The sequence below is a fragment of the Pyrgilauda ruficollis genome, unplaced genomic scaffold (assembly GCF_017590135.1).
Source record: "Pyrgilauda ruficollis isolate IOZ18807 unplaced genomic scaffold, ASM1759013v1 scaffold34, whole genome shotgun sequence".
NCBI classification, from domain to species: Eukaryota; Metazoa; Chordata; class Aves; order Passeriformes; family Passeridae; genus Pyrgilauda; species Pyrgilauda ruficollis.
In genome coordinates, this window is record NW_024524822.1 from 6,277,122 (window position 1) to 6,304,802 (window position 27,681).

At 48.3% G+C, this 27,681-nt stretch overlaps 1 protein-coding gene across 11 annotated transcripts in view; it reads left to right on the forward strand.

The window, feature by feature from the left end:
• The window catches only part of FUBP3 (far upstream element binding protein 3), a 39,973-nt gene extending 17,334 nt beyond the window's left edge, over window positions 1-22,639 (forward strand). For 4 of the 11 annotated variants that reach the window (XM_041474872.1, XM_041474874.1, XM_041474877.1 and 1 more), the window contains 14 exons: window positions 345-416; window positions 1,122-1,179; window positions 3,749-3,911; window positions 4,773-4,871; window positions 6,800-6,904; window positions 7,294-7,396; window positions 8,038-8,138; window positions 9,375-9,516; window positions 14,119-14,279; window positions 14,969-15,042; window positions 15,549-15,625; window positions 19,370-19,441; window positions 20,131-20,258; window positions 21,274-21,504. In XM_041474872.1, coding sequence (XP_041330806.1) covers window positions 345-416; window positions 1,122-1,179; window positions 3,749-3,911; window positions 4,773-4,871; window positions 6,800-6,904; window positions 7,294-7,396; window positions 8,038-8,138; window positions 9,375-9,516; window positions 14,119-14,279; window positions 14,969-15,042; window positions 15,549-15,625; window positions 19,370-19,441; window positions 20,131-20,258; window positions 21,274-21,282 — 1,364 coding nt within the window. In that variant the 3' untranslated portion in view covers window positions 21,283-21,504. Of the gene's footprint in view, window positions 1-344; window positions 417-1,121; window positions 1,180-3,748; window positions 3,912-4,772; window positions 4,872-6,799; window positions 6,905-7,293; window positions 7,397-8,037; window positions 8,139-9,374; window positions 9,517-14,118; window positions 14,280-14,968; window positions 15,043-15,548; window positions 15,626-17,619; window positions 17,742-19,369; window positions 19,442-20,130; window positions 20,259-21,273 lie in introns of those variants that run through there. The other 7 variants (XR_005955743.1, XM_041474876.1, XM_041474875.1 and 4 more) reach the window with 7 other exon arrangements.
• The last annotated feature ends 5,042 nt before the right edge of the window (window positions 22,640-27,681 follow it).

The window sequence follows — 27,681 nt, forward strand, 5'->3', positions numbered from 1 at the left end:
GTACCCCAAATAACTGACTTACTGGTTCAGGCTGAACAAGATGTACTTAAATTACTCTCCTAGCATCACCCAGACTAGTGCCTTATTTCTTTCATGCTTATTTGTTTCCATTCCTGTGCAAGACAGGCTTCTTTGTTTTGTTTTTCCAAGCAAATAGAATAACCTTCAGCAGTATTTTAATGTTTTTATGCTATGATAAATTTGGTCATGCTGTGGATGCCTCTTCTGCAATCCTGGAGTGAAACTGTTCCTTTATAGAAAACTGCAGTGGAGTAACAGGGGGAAGGTGCTCTGCAGTTTCCAGGAAAAACAGTTTGTTCTGATGCTTGTTGAACTCATTTCAGTAATTGGCAGGGGAGGAGAGCAGATCTCACGGATCCAGATAGAGTCTGGCTGCAAAATTCAAATTGCTCCAGGTAAGCCCCTCTTTGTGTGGTGGGTGAACAGGTTTTACTGTCAAAGGGTGTTGTGTCCATTAGATCAGGCACTTTCCATGCTCAGGGTGTGTTGTCACCATTGACATGGATACAGACAGCCATGGGAGAGCTGTTGTGGGACCCACCTCCCAACCAGGGTAGAAAACAGGTTGGTCAGGTGGTTTGGAGAATGGAACAGTGAGGGAACTGGCTTTAACCAGCAGATGGTTGCAGAGCAGATGAACAATCCATGCTGTGCTTAGAACCTGAAGCTGTTGAGTTTTCTCACTTTGCTCAGCTCTGTGTTTTGCCTCTGACTGGTCTGGTCAGCTCCAGCTCCTGGCAGAAGACATTTCAGCAGGGTTGGCAGCAGCTGCCCATACAGCTTGCTTTGCATCACAAAAATGAGACCATTCTTCCAAATGGGATCATTTGGTGCCAGTTTGCTTTGGGGAAGACTGTGCTGCAGTGCTGTACAGGGAACTGTTGAGTTTTTACCCCTCCCTTTAACTGGTGGGGAAGGCTTTAAAAGAATGCAGACATCCAGTAAATCATTTAAAATATGTTGATCCTGGATGTCTTTGAATTCTTTAGCATGCTATGTGTGCAGGTGGGTGGTGCTTCCATTGGTGCTTCATGGTCACTGAAATAGCTGCCACCTTTTTAATTCCATGTATCAAAGTTTTCTCCTTGTTTCCTTTGCAGACAGTGGTGGGATGCCTGAGAGGCCCTGTGTACTCACTGGGACACCAGAGAGCATTGAGTGAGTTCTGATTTCATTTCTCTCCTTTTTCCTTCTTTCTCTTCTCCCTAATGCTGTGCTCTGTCAGTGGTGCTATTTGGTTATTAGCCACACCAGCAAATGTTGGCCTAGAGAAACTTGAGGGTCTCTGGAGCATAGAACCTCTTGGTCTGATGCTTTAAAGTGTGCACCTCAAAGGCTTTTTTTCCACTTGCAGTTTGACTCCTCTGCAGAAATTTCCTTGGAATTCCCCTCCTCAGGGTGAGGTTGCTCTTAGGGCACCTAGGATGCAGTTTAGTAACTGCAGCTTTCCAGGATACTGAGCTAAGCTCTTGAAGGGCACTTCTCTTCTCCCCTTCGCTTCCCTACTCCTATTGAGATGAGCATCCTTCCAGCTGAAGAAGGGCTGCATGAGGCCTCCAAAGCCTGTGGGTGCCACTCCAGGATACCCTGGAGGTGTTGGTGTTGTTGCAGAGCAGCATGAGGCCCACTGGGTGCTTGTCTCTGCATTGCTGCCAACAAGAAGCAAAGGACTGAACCCAAGTCTTGATTCTGCTCCTTGCATGGTAGAGACACGTGGCCAGCCAGCAGGGATTTCTATCTTTAGACCTATAGAAACTTTAGGGACAGTGTTTCCTCCCTCCCCCTTCCCAGGAGCTGAGTTTGAGACTCTCACAAACCAGTTGAGGACCTCCTGCTGGAACTGGATCCAGGATCCTCAGGCTTACAGGAACACACTTAACATATGGAGCTGCTCTTTCTCTCCCCAGCCTTTGGGTAGGTGGGTTTTTTAAAATCCATCTGGAAATCTTTGAGTTGCGTTTGAAAATACATTGATGCAAAGATTGTCTCTCTAAAGAGAAGACACTCATCATTCTTCCATTCCTAAAGAGATCTAAGGGTACTTAAATCTCCTTATTCTACCATAATACTGCAAGCAGTGAGCCCGAGCAAATATAATTGGCAAACTCATATTATAGGGCAGGCAGTGTATTCTTGGTGATATTGAGGTGGTTTTCCCCCTTTAGCAAAGGATATTTAAGAACAAGAGCAAAATAGTAAAAAGCTGGGGTGCTTCATGAGATGCAGTTGTGGGAAAATGGGGGAGAAGTGTAGTTAAGACTTCGTGGTTCTGAAATAAGCAGTTAAATGTACTCATGTCCAAGGCTGTCTCTAAGTAAAATATGAGTAAATCTTAAAAGTGAGACTATTAAATTTGGGAAACAGAACATGGACATGGAATTAAGTGAAATTCAATTTACTTTTGTAGTAAAATTCTTGACAAATTGGTTGTTTGAACTGGTTTTTTTCAGGCTACTTGTAGAAAAAGAAAATTAAGTAAAGAAGCCATTCTGAGTGTCAGACTTCTTTGAGAAGGGTTTTGTGAGGAATGTTTTCATTAGTTATAGCCAGTGACAAACTAATAGGGTTAATTTCCAGGTGACCCCTTTTCATCTGAAATATGTTGTGTATTAACTGTTGTGGTCTCTATATTGTCACTAAAAGAACTTTGCACAAAATATGAAGGCAGATGAATAAAATGTCCCAGGACTTTTCCAGAACATTTGAAGCAGGCTTCCAGAAATTCCACCTTTTCCCTTTTGTTGTGAGAAAGTCAAGGGCAGTGCTCTGCTCTGAGTGCAGCCTCAGTGCTCCGCCCCCTGAACTGCCTTGGGAGAATGTCTGCTTGAGGGGATGAGTTTGTACTGGTTCTCCAAATCTCCAGAGAAGTCAGTCATCCTTAGGGTGCCTGATACGGCTTGGTGTGAAGTGGAGAGAGGGGAAGATGCTGCATTAGTCTGTACAGGGAACCAGTGAGTTTCTTGTGCCTTCAGAAGGGTTGTGGGACAAGGGCAGGAATGGGATGTGCTGGTATAGGAGTCTTCAAGATGAAGGGAAACCCTGTCAGTTACCTCTGACATGCTAAAGATTTTAGAGAAGGGATCTTTAATCTCCCAAATGCTTCTTTGTGTGTCTCTTCTCACCAGGAGTAGAAGAACCCAGTCTTTCACTGGTGGCTGCTGCAGTATCCCTGCCTTGCTTCGTGGTGTAGCTTCAGCACCTACTGCTTGGAGCAGAGGCTGTGTTAGGACAGTGTTCTGGTGCTGCTGGTAAGAGCAGGTAGAGAAGAGCAAAGCAGTTGCCTGTGACTGATCAGAGAATGGTTAATCCATGGGCTGTGTTAGTATCAGAGCAGTGTCTTTTTGTCTTGACTGAGGAGACCAGAGCTTGAGTTTTATTATTGTATATGTGTTAGAAAAGTTAAAACCCAGAGCATCTTCATTTGAAGTAAGCATCCCAAATGCTGCAGTTCAACTATTGTCCTTAACTTCCTAAGAGGTCAGAGCATGCTGCTGCTCTTCCTTTTCTCTTCCCCTTCAAAAATCAAACTGCTTATAAGTAATCATGATAGGGGAAAATAGACATCAAAGAGTTAAAAAAAAAAAGGGCAAACATTGTGCTGACTATGGTTTCCTCCATCTTTCCACTTCTCCTCTCCCCGATCGCTCTCCATTCCGATGGTTCCTGGTCTCTTGGTCACGTGGAGCAATGTTGTCTAATGGTTGTTTCCCTCGATTCTTTTCCAAAGACAAGCAAAACGGCTTCTGGGGCAGATTGTAGATCGCTGTCGGAACGGACCTGGTTTTCACAACGATGTTGATGGCAACAGTACCATTCAGGAGATTTTGATCCCGGCATCCAAAGTGGGTCTAGTCATCGGCAAAGGAGGTGAAACAATAAAACAGTTGCAGGTGCGCAAGATGCATTTCCTTTAGGGCTCTCTTCCCTACTGCAGCTTCTCTAGATCGACTGGAACAGGCTGAAATGGAGAGCCTTGAATGCTCTAACCTTCTCCAGCAGGGACTACTCTTCTGCCTTCGGAGATTGGACTCAAATCCAGTCTTGTGTTACAAAATCAGTGTGGCCCCAGCTACACGAGTAGTGGAGTTTTGCCAGAGCTGCGACAGAAACCCTTGTGCTGTAGATAACACTTGGTGTGTGCTGTTTAGGAGGGGATCCCTGTAGCCAAGGAAGGGCCATGTCTGCTCTGCTCTGCAGTATTTTTAGTGCCAGCCATGCTCTTGTAGAGTGCTCTGCTTCTCTTTTGTTGCTGATCTGTGGTAAAGCTGCCATATGTCATCTTTTTTTCTCATCCCACCCCTTTCTAATTAAGTGTTGTGTTATGTATAAACTGTGTTCCTGGACGTTCTTTATTCCTCCATCTGGTACAAGTTTTTAAAGAATAGAGGGTTATAGCAAAACACCTAGGGTCAAAATTGGAGGGGTTTTGAGTGCCCTTATTAGACCTCTGTGTTATACTTTGGAGGCTGGTCACTTAATAACTGTTACGTGCAGACAGCTACAGATTTTGGAAAGGGCTGGAAAGTCAGGAGTTGAGGTGGAGTGGGTTGTTCTTGCAAGGATTTCAGCTATTTGAGAACCTCAGGAGCAATGCAGTTTCTGGCAGTCCTTTACACTCTACTCTAGGACTGTTCCTGAATTTGTGTATTCTGTAACGGTGCTGGTTTGACCTTCATAATGTCTAGTAACCAAAATCTAGTCCCTTGTTCTAGGGACTCTGCTTAGAAAATTGCTCTGTGCTTTTTCTTCAGGAGCGAACAGGTGTGAAAATGATTATGATCCAAGATGGTCCTTTGCCTACTGGAGCAGATAAACCTCTCCGTATTACTGGAGATGCATTTAAAGTACAGGTATGTAACAAAAGCAAACTGGTTGCCCAAGAAAACTGAGGAGAAATTCAAACCTGAGTGTATTTGTGAGTCAGATCCAGCTGTAAATGTAATAATCTCTCCTGGTTTTGTTTGTTCTGTAAGGTTGAGAAGAGCAAGTTAAAACACCAGAGTAGTTTGTTTTACAGCATAACTTAGGAGCTGTCACTCCACATAAATACTGCACATGGGCAGGAGTAGGGATGAGGGGGAGGGTTTGGAGAAAGTAGTTTTGAAATGCTTTCCAGTCTGTGTGACACAAAATGAGAGCTCTGTGTCACTTGAGCGAATGGGTTCTTAGTGACTGACTGAATCACACGTTTGAGACAGCAAACCTTTCACCAAACTACCTCAGACAGCCAATCGACGCAGGTAATTAAAAACCAATCCCACAACAACTCCTGAAACCAAGGGGTTTGCTTAACATTGGTGCCTCAGTCTCCTTGTGTCAGAGTTCTGCAGATGTGAATGTACCTGTGGTTTGGAGGAAACTCCCCCATCAGCTGCAGACTGGGGGATTGCAGCGTGAGGGGAGCACCTGAATTAGAGCATTAAAGTTTAGCTACAGCATGTTCCACTTCTCAGCAAGTGCCTTTCATACCTTGCTAAGTACTTAAATCTAGCTTAGCATTCCTGTCTCCAATGAAAGTAGTTCTGTTTCACAGGATCTCCCTAATCATAAATTGCTGCAGCAGTTGATGTTGCTCAGGCATAGTGTTTGGGTAGTATTTTTCAAATCTCTTACTGGAAGGTTTAGAGTTTATTTTTTTCCCCCTGAAATTCTTACTGTGGAGGTATAGCTGTGCAAAAGGAGTTTAAAGACAGTCTGGCTACTTGTTACTAAATCACACTCTCAGTGCTGCCACTTCCCAGGTGGCTTCTGCTTTGCAAGATTTGCTGTTGTCACATCTTCCATTCAAGGAAACATGGAGACTGCACAGGCTGGAAGATCTTTGAGGCACTTAAAGCTGAGCACACTCAGGAAGTGTTTAAGAAGTGTGATGAATCCTTGGGTTTGGTGGGATTCTGTGGATGCTGCAGCAGTGTTTCTTGACTCCCTCAAATCCTTCTGAAATCTCTCCATCACCCATATTTCTGTCTTGGCATCTCTGAAATGTGTTTGAGTTGTTTCTTTCTGTTAAAAATACTTTGAGGATATGGGAAATATGTAAAAATGAAAAGAGAGAAGTTCACCACTGTCCTCAAGCTTGGAAATAGAACCAAGATGTCAAAAGCTTGACTGGTAGTAGAGGGAAACAAAAGCTTGGGTTTGACATACAGGCTTTTTAAAATTTTGTTGGTGACTACTGTTGGCTAATTTCCAGGGCTAGACTTTTCACTAGCTGGGCTACATGCAGGCTTGTGAATGGCCTTGAGTGCTATCAGTAGGTAGCAAAAATATCCATTTGTCTCAGAAAATATCTTGCTGGATTGCTGCAGACTTGGGTTTAACTCCTCAGAGTCAGTAAGCTCAGTGGTGCCCAGCAGCCTCCTTGGTGTGTGCTCTGTAGCTCTTAGTGGGCACGATCTCTGCCATGCTACCAACAGCTTCTACCTTACTGTGTTGGTTTCAGTTCTATCTGTAGGAAAGGGCCTTCACTTCCTTTAATTTAAAAACAAAACAACAATAAAAAAGATATTTTTAAAGTTAAAGGGCCTTTTTGAAAGGCTGGAGGAAGCAATTGCACCTAAGAAACTGCCACCTTGTGCACCTGGCAGGTTTTGTCAGACAGAGAAGATGCCATCAAGAACAGATTGTGGTAAAAGAAATCCTAAATCAACCTGCTGTTCCCGTGCAGCAGATGGAGATCCCCCTGCCTGAAGCCTGACCATTACCCATATTGAGGCCCTAACACCAGGAGGGCAAGCAGAATAATTTGAAGCTAACTGTAACTTCTTTCCCCATGTAGCAAGCGAGGGAAATGGTACTGGAGATCATCCGAGAGAAAGATCAGGCAGACTTCCGAGGCGTACGCAGTGATTTCAGTGCTAGAATGGGAGGAGGCAGCATAGAGGTACGTTTCCTTCTCAGTGCTCTGCTAACCTCCCTGTGGGATGGGTACTGGGGGGAGTCATCCAACTGCACTTGTAACCTGTGAGCTTTTTTTTAAATGTGTTGTGTTCTTTTTTTGCCAGAAGAACTGAGTCTGGCTCTGCAAAGAGGAGGAGTTCTCGTGGACTCCCAGATGGCACTTTATAATTTAAGCTGCATTCTTGTAGTGCAGAGTTCATGTAGTGGGGAAGGAATTTGTGGCCACGTGTTTGTTTTTCTCAAGAGATGTGGTTCTGTAGCCTGGAACTGCCTAACATGGCCTGTCCTCAAAGTTAAGAGCATCTCCTTGTAAAATCAGAGTCATTCAGTCTAGTTCTCTGCACTTTCATACTCCTTTGCCTTTCCCATCAGGTCTCTGTGCCCAGGTATGCTGTTGGAATTGTGATAGGAAGAAATGGAGAAATGATCAAAAAGATTCAGAATGATGCTGGAGTTAGGATTCAATTTAAACCAGGTTTGTGTGAGGATGGAGAGCCGTTGCTTTCTGACCAGTGTTCCACTTTTGGGTTCCAGCAGCCAGGCTTTCCTCATTTACAGGTGCATTGTGTCTCTTTCTGAAACCCATTTAAATGTGATGTGCTGCCTCCTCATGCACTTCCTGGTTTTCAGAGAGTAACATTATATACAGCTTGTTTGCAAACATTAGACGTCACAACAGTCATGTCTTGAGTGGTAATTACACAGATAAATAAAATAACAAAAATCTTTTATTTCCTGTTAAAGAATTCTCCTTCAGGACATTAAAGCCTTTGGGGATCAGGAGTTGATTAATTCTAAGTAACTTTCTCTGGGTCCTTGGCTGTCTGATCACCTATCAAAGCTGCCTTTTTCCTCTTAAAATTATATCAGTCTCTTTCATAACTTTTTGACATTTGAAATTGTTTTCTTTTAAGTGTTGTTCCCTCTGCAGTGTGGGCTGGGTTTTGTCTTCTTGCAGTCCAGGGAAGAGGGGCTGAAGGTGGAGGGAAGCAGTAGCTCCTGGGATAGTTCTGTGGTGTGAAAATGCTGCCAGCAGTGTTGGTGCTGGAAGGAAGCTTTTGTTGGTGAGTGGATGTTTTCTGCTTTTAATTTAGTCTTTGCCACCTCTCTCCACAGATGATGGGATTAGCGCTGAAAGAGTCGCACAGGTCATGGGGCTCCCGGATCGGTGTCAGCACGCAGCACACATCATCAGTGAGCTCATCCTCACGGCACAGGTGGGTCCTGGAGGTGCTTTTTGGGAGAGTAGGCTGCATGCAGGCAGCTGGATGGATGGGAGGGATGGAGGCCAACTTCTGAAAAGCAGCAGTGTTCAGTTTTCCCCTGGTAGGGAAAACCACACGTGCTGCTGCCCAGAGCTGCTGAATTTGAGGTTTGCTTGTGTATGATGGAAGTTCTTTTAATGTAATGTGGACTAACTGAGCTGTGGGAAGGTCTTCTATTCTGAGGCCTATGAGGCATCATTATAGCTCTACATCTGTCTCCTGTTTAGTTATTGTTAAGTTTGGAAACAATGGCCTGATGGAATGGAGTCCATCAGCATCAGGCAGTGACTGGGGGCTCTGCTTAGACAGCAGATCACTGCCAGTGCTCAGTGGTGCCTCAGCTTCAGACTCCAGCCCTTTGGTCTGGTGGAGGCACAGGAAGGTGCTGAGTCCTCAGGTATTGTGTCACTGTGCTCTAAGACACACCAACATTGCATTCCACAAGAGCAAGAAAGGTGGAAGTACTAGGGCAGACTATAGAAAGAGGTTGTAATGTTCCCTTTGTATTGTGAGGAATTAAAACTTTAGGCCATTTCAGAAACCTGAACATAATTTGTCCAACAAGGTTTGTAATTTGTCCATCTTGATATCTCTTCAAGCCCAAATACCTCGTTTGAATACTTGATTTCATAACTTGCTGTAATGATTCACTGAAATATTGTGGTCTGTCATGATAGCCTCTGACTGCCCATGGCATTTGCTTTTGGAAAAATCACTTACCCGAAATGGGTATGTCCTAAGTGTCTTTGAACTTAAAAGCTTCCTTTGGAAGTTTTGGAAAATGTGCATTTCTGCTGAGTAATTCCAGCAGGATGATACTTGAAAGGGTTGGAAAGCAACTTCTGTGTGTGTCAGTGCCAAGATCCGTTGTTTGCTCTAAAGAGACTCCCCCCATCACAAACTGAAAGTCCTTTAGTAGTTGATGCTTATTTATAGGTTTATTTCAGCAGATGTAAAGGCATGCATTTAAAAATAAAAATATCTTCCTGAATCAGGAAGGCAACTGTAACCTACATTACTTGGCATTTTTCTAAAGTGCATCAAAACCTTGACTGTGAAACTGAGGTCCAGGAATATCTCAGTTCAATGCCATTGATTGAGGCAGTTTAACTGACCTGGCTTTATTTTGTTTTTAATGTGCATTGGTGCCAGCATAAAAACACTGATGCACATGTTTTGCCTTCTAAGGAACGAGATGGCTTTGGAAACTTGGCTGTTGCCCGAGGAAGAGGTCGTGGCCGTGGGGACTGGAGTGTTGGAACACCTGGGGGCGTGCAGGAAATCACCTACACTGTTCCAGCTGACAAGTGTGGCCTCGTTATAGGCAAAGGTGGGTTTGGGGACTCCAGATACCACAGCTTGCAGTCCTTCTCTCTCAGGATGGTCATGTTCTTGCTGCCTGACCGTGAAGCTTCGGGGTTTTCTGTGATTGCAGTGTTTAGTGCCCTGTGAATGCAGCATAGGAATAAGCTTGTAAGCGCTTGTGGTCGTTTCCTTTGTGGTGTTCTCACTCATAATTGTGTTCTCCAGGCCCTTGTTCACAAGCTGTAAGAGAAGCTCTTAATGCAGAGCTGTCAAATAAGCTTGTTTTATAACAAGCAGCTGGCTGAGAAAAGGCAGGTTCATTTGTGGATTCTTTTTACAGAGAATTTGTTTGAAGGATGGTTTATCAGGGACAAGCAGAACAGTCATTTCATCGTGCTGGATTTCTGTGAGTGCTGTGTGAGCAAATGGAAGGTCTCTGAGTGTGCTAATAACAGGAGCTGCTTCCAGCCCCTGAACTGTGTGATGAATGAAGTGAAGTAGGAGGATTTCTGTGCCTCTGCTGGCACCTGACCTGGCACAGAAGGCTGGTGCACCTTGTGCCACTTGGCTGAGCATGTTCACTGCCAAGTCACTGCCATGGACGATCCTTGGCTGCTTGGCCAGTGGATCTCTCCATGCTTAGAAGATGGATGAGGAGTCATCCTCTCTATCAGGACAACCCTGTGATGGTTATGAAACTGAACATCAGCAGCAGATTCAGTTTGTCACAGAGCAGGAGCTGCACGTGGGGCAGTGGCAGGACTTAGGGTAGAGCCAGGAGCAGACAAGCTCTCTAGCTCTGAACTGCTGTGATGTGTCTGAGCTAATGCACTGACCTATCTAAGGCAGTGTTTCATTTTTCTATCTGCCTATTTCAGAAAGAATGACATATGCCTGAACTAGTATTTAAGTAATCACAGCTGGCTTTCAGCCCCAGCAGAGAATAGAATAGGAATAGATAAGCTACAGTAGAAAAGGAGGCAGAGACTTGAGGGCATTGGGCCAAGTTTCAGTGGCTTTGAGTGTTCCCAGCAGGAGGGAGCTTGTGGTGTGACTTTTTGTGGCCTCTTTCCCTCTGCACATCCTTGCTGTTCCCTGCCATGGGCCTGTCCCCACAGCACCCTGAGCTCCTGCCCTGTTGGGTGACCAGGGACATGGGCAGGTCAGCCCTGTAGCTGCAGTTGTTTTCAGATGTTGTTTTTTGCCACAAGCCTGTTCACAGACCTGAAAACTTTTTTCAGTATGAAAAACCACCTGCTTTCCCCATTATGCAGAAATTGCAGTGATTATGCTTGTCCTCACTGAACAGTCCAGTTGGCCAAAAGATCAAGCAAAGTAAATTTTAAGCCCACGAGTGAGACTTACATGTACAGAAAAATCAAATTATAATGAAACTTTATTGCTGTATCCATTAGTCATCTTTAATAAAGGATCAGAAAAGGTCACTTGTTGTTCAGCAGTGCACTGAAGTGGAGCATTTGTGACTACAGAGAGCACTGTGTGCTGAAAAGATAAATGCAGGTAGTGGAGTGAATGTCCCAGCATTCAAGTGCAGGGCCTGGCACAGCCTCACTGGGGGGTGAAGGGTGGCTTTTTACCTTTGTTTCCACAACAGCAAAATAGGGATTCTTACTTGGCCAGATCAGAAGCTTTCTGGAGGGACTAATTACTAGTTGTATGGTGATTTGAGTGCTGGTAGCATTGTAATACCACCTTGTAATCGGTGTTCTCACAGTGCCTGTGCTCTTAGGCTGCTGCAGCCTTCACTTTTGTCAAGTGAGTGATGGCTGTGGTGTTGCCTTTTGGGGTCTGGACCAGCATGGATGTGCTGCACTCTCCACATATTGATGCAAGACAGGCAATTCTTGTTATTTCCACCCCCGCTGCCTGTGGGGCAGTGCAGGGCAGAGGGGATCTTAGTGGGGTTTTCTTAACAGTGACCAATTACAAAACCTTTGCACTCCCTGACAGTTTCTGAGCAGTTTCCAGCTGTTGGGTGTTTTTCTTTGCTGTGATACAGGATGGGGCTGTTGGCCTTCTGTGTAAAATCTGGCTGAGGACTGTGGGCCATCAGCTTGGTCTTGAGATCAGCAGCCAGGCAGAGAGTGCTGACCCAAATGCCCTGGACAGCCAGGTGTGGTGTGTGTGATCTGAGCTGGTAACTGCTCCTGTGCTCCCAGCTCCATGTGGCCACTCCAGAAGCAGGGAAAAGAGGGAGGCTGGGAAGTTTCTCAGCTCAGTTTCTGCAGCATACGTGACAGAAGACCTGGTGCCTTTTTCTTGTGGACATCTCAGCTTGGGAGCGTGAGCTTTTAGGAGTTGGCCTGCACATCCTGTGCATGGCTTTTTCCCCTGGAGGGTGGGAAGGTGCAGCTTTTCTTTCCCAAAGGCCCTGAGGAAGGGTGGAGGCGAGCACCATACACTTGTCAAAGTCTGTCTGTGTTTGGTGGTGCTTGGAAACAGCCGCTGGCTCCCTGGGCCCCCCTGGATTTCCATGATAAATACAGCAATCCTGACAGATACCGCGGCCGGCCTGGCTCTTGTCAGCTCGGCCTTTGAGCAGGTTTGATTAATTGCTTTAGGATTTCACATCCAGCCGGGAGGCCGCTCCTGGATCGCTCCTGCCCCCCATCAGGTGGAAGAATGGAGGGGATGAATGCTCTATAGACAGCCACCATGTGCCGAGCGGTCACCTCGCCGTGGGGAGGAGATTCCTTCCGGCACGGTGCCTGCGTCACCGCATTTGCATCCTCGGGAGGCTGGCTTGGGGTGGCTTGGCTGGGAGGGAGCACTTCCACATCTACCAGGCTGCAGGGGGAAGAGGACAAGGGCACAGAGTCCTTCTGGTGTGGGGGTAAAGCTTGCAGTCTCCCACCAAACCTGGAGAGGCAGCTAACTTAATTCTGCTGTGTGGTGTAGGAGGGAGCTGCTGCAGAAACAGGCCCAACAACCACAGGCTTGGTGCTGAATGCTAAATGGGGCAATGATTTGAAATCTGTATTCTCCTTGCTTCCAGTTTGAGAATGCTTCGATTTTTAATCCCCTTTTGGAAGGAGTAACTAGTCTGCAGTGCAAGTAGCAACCTCTGGTTGTGCTTCTGTCAGCCAGTAAAGAAGTTGTGCCATTCCTTCAAATTGTGTTGCCTGAAAGAGTCCTCTGTTTTCACTAAGCAAATGAAATGGCTGTTGATTCAGATCTCACCTCGATGTGTAAAAACCAGAGCTTCAAACAAATCTGCATCAGACAAAAGCATGACACAAAAAAAAAAACAAAAAAACTTCTTGGTTTTGAAACTTCATCTTACTCCTTTCCCATGCTTGACTGAAAGTAAGTGGGTTGGCTTTTGGCTGCACAGTACAATCCCTGTTGTCTGCCCAGGGATGTGACATGATTATCTTTTGTTAAATGCATCTTCAAAAATTCATTTAGAAAGAGTTAATTGCCCTTTGGCAACTTTTCCTCCTCCCTTCTCCAAGAAGGCTTTAAAATGTTAAAAAGGTCACGAGTCCATTACAATGAAATGAACAAGTGTCTGCAACATCCACAGTTTGTTTTGAAATTGTGCTGGATGTATAGAGATGGAAATGTGAGCAAAATTGAGGCGTTTATTTTTGGAGGGTCTTTTTAATGAAAACCAAACAAAAATCTCTGGTTAGTTTCCTTTGCTCTCTGTGCTGCTTGCTGTCTATCCTTTGAACTTGTGATTTTTTGGTTTGTGATTTAAAAGATGTAAAAGCCCTTCCTTCCCCACACCCTGTAATTTCTCCAGTTGAGTGGAGCTGGTCTGTAAGTTGTGTGAGCTTCCAAAAGAAGAATTGAACCATTGTAACATTGGCTGAGGCTTTTGTTAAGCAAATTTCATGAAGAGACCAGGACCTAGCAGGTCTTGAGGAAATCAGATCCACTTTGACTGGCCCTGCTGCATCCTGCTGGAAGCACTCCTGTGCTCTTGTGTATCCAGATGGCAAACGAGCCAGACATGTTCACTGCATGCACAGCTAACTCTGAAATAGCAGGAGACAGCCTGGAATAGAGTGCTGCCGTGGCTGTGGAGGGATGTGTGGCTGCAGGGTGAATAGCAAACCTTGTAAGCAGAGGCTGCTTTAAGGCAGTAACTTATCAAACAGCTCATGTTTGGGAGAGGGCTTCAGCTTTGTTATGTGGCTGGTGGCTTTTTGCCATAGTGATGGAAAAAAAGAAGAAAAACCAGCATGTTTAGATTGCAGGTGACCTTCATTTCCTAGAGGATTTGAGCAGCTGTGCAAAAGCAATGGAATTCAGTCAGTGCAGGTTTTGCAGTCAAAGTGTATCCCACTCATGCTGCATCTTGTTGGGAGCCTGGCAGTGGGCACTTGGGGCTTGTGTGTTCTTTAAGCAGCATCATCCATGACCCCAAAAACTGTTACAGTAGCTCAAGGTTTCAGGTTATGCTTGTGAAGTAGATTAAAGGAGCAGCATGAGCTCAGGTACTGCAGTTTCTTTTGCTGTTGCCATCCTCAGCCCACCTCTCCTGAGGCACAAGAAGGTGGCTGAAACTGGAATCCACTCCCAGGACCTGACTTTGATATGATTTTACAGAAAGAGATGCTGAATATCCCTTCTTATGTCTTGGCTTTCTTCTCTTCAGGTGGTGAGAACATCAAGAGCATAAATCAGCAGTCAGGAGCGCACGTGGAGCTGCAGAGAAACCCACCCCCAAACACAGACCCTGGTGTGAGAATATTCACAATCAGAGGGGTCCCCCAGCAAATCGAGCTCGCTAGACATCTCATAGATGAGAAAGTTGGTGTAAGTTCCATCTCTGCTCTCTTGCTCTGTCCCTTTCAGACATGCTGTTGTCACTCTTGGGTACATGTAGGCCTGGACTCACAGGATGGCACAGAATGCACGTGCTTGCATTGTTCAGCTTCAAAACCGTTTGCCTCTTAGCAGCTGGCTTGAACTTGATGGCCCTCCAGCATCCATTTGGTTAATTTTTGCTGTGGTCCCAGAAGGATTTGACTGTTGACATAATCCTGGGTAGTGTATACAGCTATTTGAGAGAGAAGAACAGCAATAATAAGGTATGAAAAGGCTGTCAAAGGAGATTTTTTTGAAAGGAAGACAATAGTGTCACTGTGTGAGAATGACACAGTCCTGGCAGCATCGTCCTGAAAGTAAAACACTCAACTCCTTGCTCAGTAAGTTCAGGATGACTTACCTTACACTTAATGCAGTGCAGTGGTATTGAGGCTTAGTAAAGTCAGGCTGCATTACTACTGAATGAGGAGACTTTGATAAAAAAGTATGAAAAATGCTGAACTGGGGCATGGCAAAGCTGAAAAGCTGCCTACGTGCTGAATTGGGAGGAGAAGGCTTGACACCAGCCTCAGGATCCACGTGTCCCAGGCTGTCTTCTCTCCTTTCTTACTACTCATAGTAGCTGCCTCCACCCTGTATTTGGAGCTGGCATTAAATATTTGTGGATTCTGTGGCAGGGTACCAGCATGGGTGGACCTGGAGGATTTGGTCAAAGTCCCTTCAGCCAAGCACCTGCTACACCTCATCAAAAGTAAGCTGCTGCATCTCCTCACCCATGGGCTGGGGGAATGGCTGGGAGCTAGAAAGTGCTGGGAGAAGGGTGGAGGGCCCTGAAGGGGTGGGGTGTGAGTGGAGCCTTTTAAAGATTGAGCATTCAGAAGCAAAATCAAGCGAGCTCAATCCTTTAAGCTTGACTGCAGGAAAAATTTCATCTATTAAATGGTGCACAGGTAGGTATTGGCATCTCCAAAATTCCTATCTCTAGTGCAGTGAGAGCATGGAAAGAAGCCTGAACTGCATAGAGCACAAGGAGTGCTGTTCAGTGTGATGTACCTTCACCTTGGCTTCATGAACAGATTGGTACCAAGGCAGGACACAGCAGTTCACACCTCACAGCTTTCCTTTTGCTGCCATGTTGCCTGTTTGATCAGCAGCTGCTGACTATAAGTGACAACTTCTCTTCTCTGGGCAGCTTCATGTCTGTGGCTTGGTAAGTATTTTATTGTCTATTTGAGCATGGCTTTTTGTCCTCTGCAGTGGTCCTCAGGCGTTCATGACACAGGGCTGGGGCAGCACCTACCAGACGTGGCAGCAGCCTGGACAGCAAGTCCCAAGTAAGTGCCAGGACCTGGGCTGGAGAAGGGTTGGTGTTCCCTTTGCAGTCTCTGCTCTGTGCCTGCAAAAGGCAGGTTCACCATGAGACCACGTGTGTGAAAACAGCAGAACAATTTCCTGAGCTGAGCAGAAGAGGTGTGTGGAGGCACACTGTGGTGGGTGAGCTCAGAACAAGCTGAAGGCTGTGGAAAATTTTTGCTTTTCGTGTGCTTAACTGCTTATTGCCTTTTTCTGCTCTTTGGGTAGAAACTTGGTCCTTGCTGTCTGTTCCTCTCTTAACAAAAACATTCCTGCCTCTGGCTCTCCCAGGATTCTCCAGGCAAGCACCTGCTAACCACACTTCCCCCTAACAGGCACATCGTTGGTGCTGATCCCTCCATCTCTTTGTTCTTGACCTTAAAATTTCTTGCTTATTTTCTTATTTAATTATTCCTTACAAGGTTTTCTCACTGTTCAATTTCCAGACTGATGGAACAACAGGGGAGAAAGGGATGCAGGAAATGGAAGGAAGGTTAGGCAGGGTTCCTGTACTGATCTTTTCTTCCTGAAAGTCTGAGTCAAAATTGAGCAGTTTGGAATGGGGAGTCGCCTTCTCAGAAGAATTCAAGTAGTAAATGCTGGTGATGCTGCTGTAGCTGCATCATCCTGTGTCTCCAACAGCTGAGGAATGGTTTCCCTGAGCAGAGCAGATTCATGTCTGCTTGGTAATCTCAAAGCTCATGTGATGGTGGTAGTGTCCAAAGGACCCTTGCAGTCACAATATTTTAAGAAATACAATTTTTTTAGTGGTCTGGTTTCATTATACTAAAGCACCAAAGTAATATTTTAAGAAATACAATTTTTTTTAGTGGTCTGGTTTCATTATACTAAAGCTAAGCACCAAAGGTGTATGGAGGGGTAATTTTAAAGGAGTTTAATGGCAAATGCTTTTCAGTGCTAAGGCTGATTTAGCAATCAAGCAGATTTTGAATTTTGGTATAAATTCCTGCCCTTTGCAGTGCCTGAGGTAGAGGAATCATTGCAGGGACAATGCCTGCAGTTGCACTTGTGATTCCCTGTAGCACTGATCACCTTTGAGTGTTTATGACATTGTGAATATGTGAAATTTGGGAATTGTAGTGCTGCTTTAACTTGCTGCACTTCTGAAATGTGTGCTGTGGTGGCACGTGGGAACCCTGCATGGAAAGTGTGTGTTAAACTCTGGATGAGTCCTCCCTCTTAGCAGGTCACAGTCCAGACATGATGAGTTTCCCTTTGAGCTCTAGGGTCTTGGAGAAGGTCAGCAGTTGTTCTGGTTTCAGCACATTAAAATGCAGTAATGGGCTTCAGTGGACTTTTCTTCTGTACAGGAGTGGAATAGTATGGTACTGAAGAAGAGTATTTTCTCACTAACTTGTTTTACAGGAAAAATTGTTATTCTACTCCTTTGCTTTGCACCCCCAAGGGCTCTGAACTTCCCTGAGCTTTGGGAAGCAGAGCACTCCACAAAAAAAGCTCCACAAAAAGATTTAACTTTTATCTTCCATAGAGCCTTGGAAGAAATGCTTGCAAAACTGCATTGCTCTTTGCCTTGTAAGATGCCTTTAGAAACTCACCTTGGTAACTTCATTTTTTCCTCTCCTTCCTGAAATATCCCCTCATGCTGCACACCAGTCCCTGGGGAGAGAATAATCTCCCTTCCTGCAGCAGATAATCATGTCTCAGGCTCACCCCTGCTGGCTTTGGAGCCTGGTGTGGGAAGCACAGCCCCCTTGAGCCCCCTGATGACCAATAATGCAGCTCATACTCCAGGGCAGTTTTGCACTGTCAGGTTTCAGGTGGCTCCCAAAACCCCTGGAGCTTCCTGCCATGCCATTGTCCTTCCCCATGTGGGTTTGGTCCCACACTGGTGCCTTTTGGAGGCAGATGTTTTATTTCTGCAGTTAAACCTGATGGAAAAGGTTGGCTCTGCAGTTCCATGTGTGCTTAGGATGCTCCCTGTTCCTGTTTGTAGCCAGGCACACTGAAGGCAGGCTGAGGAGAGAGAGCACACACATAATGCTTTAAGAACCTTCACCACTCTTCTCTGCCCAGATGGAACTCACCCAGATATAGGAGGATTGTTGTAAGAAATAGGTAAATACCTGCTTTTGCACTTTTTAATTTGAAAACAGCCTTGTGCAGGGTCCCTTGCCCAAGTGCTGCAGCCTGTGTGTCACAGCTCTGTCAGCGCTGTCACAGCGCCGGCGTCCTGGGGACAGCCTCGAGTGCCCTCCTTGTGGGAGGAGGGGCAGACCCCCACCCCCTACACATGTATTTAGATTTTAATTACTTCCCCCATCTTAAATAAATTAACTGGCTGGGGAAACATTTTGCTGTGAAATGCATTTAGCTGCGTGTCCTTTCAGCCTGCTGTGGACTGTAATTCTCCGAGAAGAAAAGGCATTGAAGGAGGTCCTTTGTTGGCATTAGCAGGTGGACAGTTGAGGCAGCCTTGACCTCTGCCAGAAAAGGTCCTGACTTGTAGCGTTGGTCAAGTCTTTTAACCCGCTTTTATGCCCCTGGACAGGACACTGCTGCCCTGTTCCCTCCACCCACTTCACACTTGCAGTGTATTATTTTCCCCCTTCCCCCCACTTCAAAGCCCCCCTTGGGCCGGCGTCGGGGCTGGGCTGCGCATGGAGCTGGGATGGGATGGGAAGAGCTCTGCTCCACGCGTGGCCTCTGTCCTTGCCTCTCTCCTTGTCCCCAGTGGCTCGTGCTCCCCACTCCTGCCGTGCCTCTCTGCAGCTCCCAGTTGCTGTGTTTGCTGCTTGTGTGTCCTGTGTCTCACCGAGGGCTCCGTGCTCCCGCTGGGATCCAGGGAAGCGTGGGAAGGGCAGGTACCCTTCCTCTGTCCCAGCTGGCCGGGCTGTCCCTGCTGTAGCACTTGGCTGTGCTGGGTTGAAGGTGCCTTAGTGCTTCGAGGATGGGGAGTCTGTGCTGGGTGGAGCCCAGATGTGGGATCTGAGAGGAAATGCTGGCACTGCTTCCCTTGGAGCAGTGTAGGAGCCTGGAGATGACACCATGAGCCAGCTGTGGCTGTTTGGAATGTCGTGGCTGCCTCTTCAGTGATGCCTGGGCTGTGCCCCGTGGCCAGTGGAGATGGCTGTGCCCTGGGCTGTGCCCTGGGCAGGGCTTGTGGCACCTTGAGGAGTCGGGAGCTGTGTGACTGCCCCAGAGTTGTGCAGGTCATGCTGTGGAGGCTCATGTGTGTGCAGGGTGTGTGGAGGGGCATTGCTCACAGGGGTCCCTCAGCTCTGCTCCACTGAGAAGAGCAGGAGTGAAGGATACAGCCCCTGAGAAACAAGTGAGGTGACTCAAAACATGGCTGTTCCCTTGGCTGCTCTGTGGTGCAGGTGACAGGTCTCAGCTATGTCAGGTGTCTCAGCTCTCCTGCACTGAGTGCAAGCAGACTGGCAGCCCAGGGTGGCTGATTGCAGACTGGACAGCTCCCAGCCATGTGCTTTGGCTTGAGCAGGTCTCAGCAGGGTGACATTTGGCTTCATGCCCTTCAGCAGGTGAGGTGAGATCAGGAATTCAAGCTTTTCGTCAGCTTCCACTGAACTGAAGATGCCCAACACTGTAGAAAAGTGAAAGCTGAAGTGTCAAGTCTGGGCAACTGGGGTAGACCCAGGGCCTGTCTAATGGAGAGACAGATGTCACTGGCTGGAAACTGTCACCTCTTCCATACTGACGTGCCCCTTGTTGTCATCTTTGCACAGGCCAACAGAGCCAGCAGCAGAACAGCCATCCCGATTACAGCAAAGCATGGGAGGAGTATTTCAAAAAACAGAGTGAGTGAAACAGGCTAACTGGAGATGAATCAGCTCTGGTTACAAGGAGTTAACTCTAATCCAATGACTTGCCTCTCCATCCCTGCCGTTTTTAGCTTCCAGTCCTTTCCAGATGCCTCTGGCCCTGCCCTGTTGGTGATGGTGCATGTAGTGCTCCCACGGAAAGCTCTCGGTTGTGCTGTCGCGTCTCGGGAGCTGAGCCCCGCTCCCCTCGTGCCCATGCTTGCAGCCAGCCTGCCTGGGGAAACACAGAGCACGCAGGAACTGCTGCTGGCAAAATCCAGAGAGCTGGAGCTGGGTTGTGAGGGTAGGAGAGCTCATGGAAGGTCACAGGCCTGGCTCTCCCCACCGTGTTATGGAGTGCATGATCCCGACCTCTGGACTTGCTTTGACATGGAGCTGCTGGAGGCTTTGCGCCTTTGAGGATGAGGGGTGTGCAGGCTGTCAGCCTGTCCCTGCAGCTGCAGGAACACTCTGGGTGCTTTCTGCCTGCTCTTGGCTTGTTCCTCACAGTCCAGCTTGGAGCCCATCCTGCCATCCCACGCAGCGGAGCCGGTGTCGCTCTGTCAGGTGTCTGCAGCAGCTGGAAGGGGGCTGGCTCTTCATTAAGCTTGGCAAAAGGAGATCCTAAACCTGGGCTTGGACTTCTGGAATTGCTTATCTCTTCCTTTTTTCTTCTTTCCCTCCAGGTCATGCTGCCAGTGCTGCTTCTCAGGCAAGTTCCCAGCCGGACTACACGATGGCTTGGGCAGAGTATTACCGACAGCAGGCTGCCTACTATGGGCAGACACTAGGGCAGGCTCAGGCCCACAGCCAGGTCTGTATTCACCTTCCCCAAACCCCTCTGCTCCTTCTCTTGTGTAACTGGGTATATTGGCCTTGCCCTAGTGTAGGGACTCTTCTTCAGGCTCACATGGTGAAGCAGAGATGTTTTGTGGCTGAGGAAGTGATCACAGAAGTGTTATCTCAACATCAAAGTCTTACTTTCCTGTACAGGGCGGGTCAGGGTTTTTTTGGGAGAGGACTGGGAGATTATTTGTTCTGGGAGCCTTTCCTTATAGTCCCCAGGCAATTGTTTGACTTTGGGGAATTAAAGTGAAAGGAATGATGAAGCCAGGCTGGTGAAGGAGCACAGCACTGACCCATCCCATAACTGAGAGTGCAGGCGCTGCCTTTTCTCATGCTGGGACAGGAGCTGCGTGCTCACCATCTCCCTGTCCCAAAAGAGACCAAAACCGCTGAAAAATAATTTGTATTAACCTGCTTTCGAGTAGAATCTCCTCTCAGCTGTCACTCAGTGTGACTCTCAGCACCGAAGAGTTGTGTGAGATTTATCCTGATCGCACTCGGTGCTTCACGGAGCAAACAAAGCGACAAAAAGTTGTGCAAAGCACAGGGGCACCTTGCTGTGGTCTGACACTTGTCCCCACAGCTCCACATTTAGCTCTGGCTCCCGGGAGCAGAGGCTGCTGTGGATGCCAGCCCCCAGCAGCTGCTCTCCCCTGCTCTCCCCGCTCACACCGGCGAGGTGGAGCCGGGCGCCGGCGCTCGCCGCGGGCGCTGGCCAAGCGTGAGCTGCACACGGTGATGAAAGGGCTTCTCTTCATTCCTCCCCGAGCCTGCCCTGCTGGAGAGAGGGATCTTTGGTGAGGGCAGGAGAGCTCTGGGACAGCGCTGGGGCAGAGGGCTCTGGTGGCTCAGAGCATCCTTTGAGCTCCGTTTCCCGCTCAGCTGCAGCGGGGACAGACCTGTGCTGGGGGGAGGGCTCGGCCGCTTGGATAATTTCCTGCTGCTCAGTAACTTTTCCTTTTCTCTCCTCTCTTTCTTTCCAGGAGCAGTAGAACAAGGTCCTCGTGGCAATTTTTTTTCCTTGGAATCGTTGTGGAAGAAAACCTTTTTGTAACAGAGGTTTCTAGATTTACAACATTTTGATGAAGACTTTTCTGTTTGTGAACACTAGCTGTAGGATAATCTATACTGAACTTTTCTAAGAATCAGGAACAATTAGTAATGTACTAAACATATGGACATGCTGGTAATTTTGTTTCCAAATTTATATTAAAAAAAAACCTCCAGGATTCTTTTTGGAGAGAAGCCAGAGAATTTGGAGGCACCAAAACACACCCCAGAGCTGTGACATTTCAACATGTGGGTTTTTTGTCTGTTGTTTTTTTTTCCTTTTAATTTTCGATCATTTCTGTTGGAACAGAAAGAGTGGCTTGGAAGTCTTAGGTGGTATGTAACAAATCTTAAAAAGAAAAAAAAAATTTAAACAGTATTTAAATATTCTTAAATATGTAAATTCATTAAATGTTTTACTTCTAATTTCTTGTATCTTGGCTGTCTTTGATTTTATTGCATTTTTAAAAAACTGAACTATGATATGTATTGTAATTAATGATATGATTTCTGTATTTGAAACAGTTACTGTTTGCAAGTTGGGGGGGGCATTTTGTAGGGTTTGTATAATTTCTAGAGTCTAAAGGGGTAATATAAAAATGTGTTAATTTTTTTAGCAATACATGTTTTCATGTCTCCATTGCTAGTTGCATTTATGTATCTAAGACCTCCAAGCTTGTTAAAAAAAAGAAAAACAAAAAAAAAAGAAAAGAAAAAAAACTTCTTCTATGCTCTCAGAAATATAAATACTGTTATTTTTAATATTAAAATGAATCTGCTATTAGTACCTTTAACAAACACTGTGGAACATAAAACCGTATAAAAGGTAGTAACTATTTTTTAATTCCAAGGTGTTTTCTGCTTTTTTGTTTCTTTTAAATATTTTCTTATCTAATATTTGTCAAATTACCTAGAGAAATAAATGAATCTAGTATTAACCACAGTATGCGCTAAATAATTTTGATTTAATAAAAGGGATAATATGATTTCTGATGTTTACTGTAGTGTTTCTTGTACAGATAACAGTGTATTTTTAAAGGAAAAACGGAATTGAAGCTATTTTTTCTTGCATTTTTAATTGCCCTGCGGGACATTCCGTTTTTAAATGTACTGAATTTACTGTTCTTGGGTTCTTTCCTTATTTTTCCTTATGCTTGAAATGTCTAACTATAAAGAACCGCAATTGGATAATGTTGAGCATGGTGTTTAAAAAAAAAAAGTGTTCTTTTTATTTGACTGACAGTTGCATTTTACACTCTATATAATAAAATTTCCACAAGGTGTCTTGTGGGCCAAGTATTTCCCGTCTGTTGGACTCCGTTGTTCCCTCTCCGCCGACCCCGGCTCCTCGCGCCGTGTCCCGGGGAGTTTGGGGTGTCACCGAGGGCAGCATCAGCATTAATTCTGGAGAAACTCTGTCACTGTCACATCCCCTGGTGTTGTTCTGGAGAAACTCTGTCACTGTCACATCCCCTGGTGTTGTTCTGGAGAAACTCTGTCACTGTCACATCCCCTGGTGCTGCGACACCGAGGATTCCCGTGGAAGTTTGTGTCATTGCCGCTCTTTGGGCCAGAAGGGTCTGTGTTAACACCAGGAGGTTTCCTCTGCAGCTCTGTAAGGGTTTTACTGTTGAGGAGTTGGCAGCTCCTGGTTTTAAGGCTCTGCACTTGTTGCTCTTCCCCAGCTTTGTGGCTGAATCCATCAGGATCCGTCCCTGCACGGGCATTGCTGGAGCAGCAGCGAGGACAGGGATGGGAGGAACGTGGCTCCGGCCATTATTGGCTGTGTTGAGGGCATTAGTTGTGCCCAGGCCAAGTTTGGCGATAACTGTAGCTCCTTCAGGGATCCTTTTCTTGTAAAATGTGAGTTTTGAGCTCCTCCTGCCTAAGGCAGCTCCGTGCCCTGCTCCCAGGCAGCCGTGGGGGTTTGTGACGGGGGAAGGGAGGAAAGAAGATCCCATCTGCAAAGCCAGGAGCAGGAGGCGCATTGAGAGCCGGAAGAAAAGGAGATGTAGCATCTCTAAATATACCTCCAGAGAATCAAGAGAGACATTGAAAGATGGGATAGTAAAAGCCACTTGGAAAGAGGGGAGAGGGGGGAAAAAATGGCTAGAGGAGGGCATAAAGGCTGCTGATGGGAATTGGGAGCGGGCATTACCGAGAAGACTTCCTTCTAATTCATCTTCCAAGCTCTGTGCCAAAACAGCATTTGGCATGGTTCACAGGGAGCAATTGTGTGATAATGAACCCTAAGGTGTCCCTTAATTGAAGACTGAGGATTACAGATTGTGCCAATAGTCGTAAATGGCGCAGGATTGTGGGAGGATGCATTTTCTTAAATGTATCTGTAAGTACAGATGAGTGAGTCTCCCCAGTGAAATGCCCCTACTATAAATTATGGAAATATCTCTTTCTGATGCAACCTTTTATTGAGGGGGTGGGGCAGCAGCACAAGAAATAGTTTGCAAGCCTTTGAAATTTGGCCTGTCATTAAGATGGTGCCTGCAAAGCTGGGGTTTCATCAGCAGTCTGGTGTCCTGGAAGGATGAAGTGCTTGAAACGTTCCCAAGTTCACCAATTTGTTTTCCATTATTGCTGCCTGCTCTGGGCAGAGAGTCCCTGGATGTTGAACTGTTGTGAGTCCACGATGGGCTGGAGATGCCTCAGCCCTTCATGAGGTTCCTCCAAGCCTCTGGGTTCCTCCAAGCCCTCCTCCAGCCCTGCTGCTTTCCTGTCTGTGTCCATCCAGGGTGTTCTGGGACTGGTCTGATTGTCACTCCCAGCCCTCACCCTTCACTCTGGGGCCTGCAGGCAGCTCCTCATGTCCTGGCTCAGGTGTGTGGTGCAGCCCAGAAGCTGCTGTGGTGCCTTCAAAGCCAAGTCTGCGTGTCCAGGGGAGGAACCAAATCTGCTCAGCTCTGGGCAAATTAACCCCAGGTAATGTGGATTAAGGCCAGGCTGCGCTGGGTTTTGGGGCAGGGAGGGTCTGTCTGTCCCTTTGGCAGGAACTGGAGCAGGAGCAGTCCCTGAGGGCTGGGCAGGAGCTGGCAAGTGGGACACACTGGGACTTTGGGGTCCTTGGATGGTGATGGGGATGGTGCAGCCTTTTCCTCCTCGCAGGGAGCCAGAGCCCAGCACTGGGCCATGCCAGGACAGAATCCTGGGGGGCAGTGAGGTGATCCCATGAGAAACCTTCAGGTTGGGGAAGGCTCAGCCTCCAGAGTGTGGCATTTGGGAGGAGCAGGACTGGAGTCAATGGCCCTGGCAGGAGGTGCCCAGCCCCTGTTCTTTGACAAAAATCCTCAATCCCTCTCCAGAGTCCTTGGCTCAGGCACACGATGGCTCTGCTCCCCCAGAATTAATCCATCTCACTTCTGCCCAGCAGCACAGCTTTGCTGGCTGTGTGGGGGTGTCTGGACCCCCCAGGCTGGCAGCACCCACCCCACGCTGCAGGCAGAGCCTGAATCCTGAGCAGACATTAACTGTGGTCCTTCTGCAAACCCCTCCTGAGCAGCAGCCCTAAAAACCCTGACACTAAAGCATCTCACTGAGTCCAGGATGACCCTGATGCTCTCCCGTGCTCTGTATTTGGTGAGCCTGAACAGGAATGGCTCTTTTAGGAGTGGGAAACTTTGAGATAGACTAAAATACTTTCATTTTGCATGATTTGAGAACAAACTACATTATGGCCATTGCGAGTTAGACCGAAATGACTGTTGAAAGAGACAAGATGTGGGACCTTTTTTTCCCCCTTCTCCAAGTGTTAAATATTTAATTGCATTAAAAGAACGCTGTATTTACAGTAATGGGCAGCGTGGTCAGAGTGAGAGCTCCTGGTGTTTAACATGGAGCTTTCCAACAGGATGTGGATGTTCACAAGGTCCCACCTGCACTGCTGCTTCTCCCCTAAACCCACCTGCTTCCTCCCACTCTCAGGGGGATTTTCAGGGCTGTTGGTGTTTGCAGGGTGAGGAATTGGGATCTTGCAGTGTCAGTGTATCCTATCATGCAGCACCTGGGTGTTTACTCCACGCAGGAAGCTGTTCATCCTTCATCTGGCTGGTTTGGAGGTTTTTTCACTGGATTTGCTGTGGGTAGCAGCAGTGCAGGGTGCCCATGGCGGGCAGCGTTTCTCTGCTCTCATAAGGCTGGAAATGACACAAAAGAAACTTTCCAGAATTTTAATGGTGGAAATGAGCAGAAATTGGTGTTGTGTGATGTGAAGATGAGCTGAAAGAGCCACAGCTCCCGGGTCTGTTGGCAGGAGGAGAGAGCGGCTCCCGGAGCCAAGGGCAGCGGGGGGGCAGCGAGCCCCACCCGAGTCTGGGCGGCTCCTCAGCGGGTGCTGGGGATGGAGGAAGATGGCAGAGGGGAACCAGCCATCCCTGGGATGAAGGATTTGGGGCAGAGGGTGCCAGATCTGCCCTGCCACTTCCCTCCAGGTCTGAGGCACCATGTACGAGGCAGGTGACCCAAAAGAGCATCTCCGGGGGTGATGCGGGGGCAGGTACCAACAGCCCCCAGATTATCTTCCTACCCTGCCCCTTATCACTTGAGGAAATCCTATTTCAAGGCCGCTCTAATGAAGCCTCTGATCTCTGCAGAGCCCGGCTTGCTCCCCTTTAATCCCGGCCGGGCCGGGGTGCAGGTGCCGCGGTCCCGGGGATTAGACGCTCCCTGCCCTTTGTGGGAGCCGTCACTCAGCGCAGCCTCCCTGTCCGGACCATTCGCCAGGGAATATTGAACTTTGCTGCCGTGGAGTCGTTACACGGGCAGGCCGGAGCCGCTGTTCTGTTTGTTTTGGGGGAAACAGAGCTGGGGAAGGGCAGGAGCTGCCGGAGGACTCCTCAGCCCCACGCCGGGGTCACCCGTCTGCCGGGCAGCCCCGTCCCCCACCCCTGTCCTCCGCCTCGCCCGTGCCAGGGCTCGTCCAGCCCCGCGGCCCCGGGGCTGTGGGAAGCCGTGGCTGGCTGTTGGATCCTGGTCCTGCCAGCCTCACCTGCCCTCTCCCGCCGCCGGCTCCTGCAATTCCCCCGGTGCAGCCGGCCCGTGGGTTTGGCAGCTGCTGGAGAGGCTCGGCCGGCGTGGCCCTGGCTGCGGGCAGCAGAGCAGGGCAGGGGGAGCAGAGGGGCTCACGCACAGCCCCACACACTGTCCCCTCGGGCACCTCTCCCGGCTGATGTCTCAACGCAGTCCGGGTCACAGCCCGCAGCTGGAGTGGAGCTGATGCTGCAGGAGGGATGGGATGTGGGACAGACGCCGGTGGGATGCGGGATGTGACTGTCCCGTCCCCAGATCACTGCCAGGAGGGAGGAAAAGGCGCAGAGATTTTCTTGTCTTTGCAGTTCTCATCCCCGCTCTGTCCCTCCGGCCACCCCGTGCCACCGGCCCTGCTGCCGAGCCGCGGAGGTGGCCGAGGAATCGCCGCCGCGATTCGCCACGACCGTGCTCCCTTTCGAGGCCGCTGGAGCTCGGACGCAGCTGGGAAGGTGATTTTCTTCCTCTTGCTCTTGCGTGCCGTGACACCCTCGCCGAAACAATCCTGGAAATAATACTTAAAGGAAAGGAAGGGGGGAAAAAAAGGCAAGGAAGCGAGCGAGAGCGCAGGGGAGAGCACTCAGCATCTCTGCTCGGCTCCGCGGCCTCCCGCAGGGTGAAATGGAGGCAAATAATGCCCAGAGCTCCTTCCCGAGCAGCGCAATCAGCCCGCGGCTCCAGGGCTGCCGTGCCCGGTGCCGCAGCGTTTACCGGGAGGGTCGCGGCTTCACCGCCCCAAACCCTCGGTGCCCGGAGCCGCTGGGTCCCTCCCCACTGCTCCCAGCCCCGCGGAGGGCAGCAGGGACACGTTGGCAGCGCGCGGTTTGGAGGGAAACAAGGAGCCATTCAGCTCCATCCATGGATGTGGCACCTTGGGCACGGTCACTCTCTTTTTGCCCCTGGGCAGGTGGCAGCGCATCCTCCTCACCCTGTGCTCTGTGTTGGCGCTGGCATGGGGAACGCCGGGGGCTGCTCTGAAACAAGGGGTGCACCCATGGGGACCCCTCCTCGGTGTCCCAGCCCAGCCACGGCCCCTCTGGCCCGGGATGAAGCTCCCCAAGTGATGATGCAGGGGTGCTGCGTGGGGCGGGTGAAGGCACAGGTGGGAAGTCCCACCCTAGAGAGGGAACACGCCAAGGATCCGCCGGCCCCCTCAGCCCAGGCTCACCCTGGGCATCGCCTTGTCCTCGCCTTGTCCTCCCGCACTCCCTGCTCCGCTGGTGGGAGCGTTCCCGGGCGCAGGTAACATTTGGGCACATTCCCATAACCGAGTGTCACCAACTGCTGCGGCGGCAGGGCCGGAG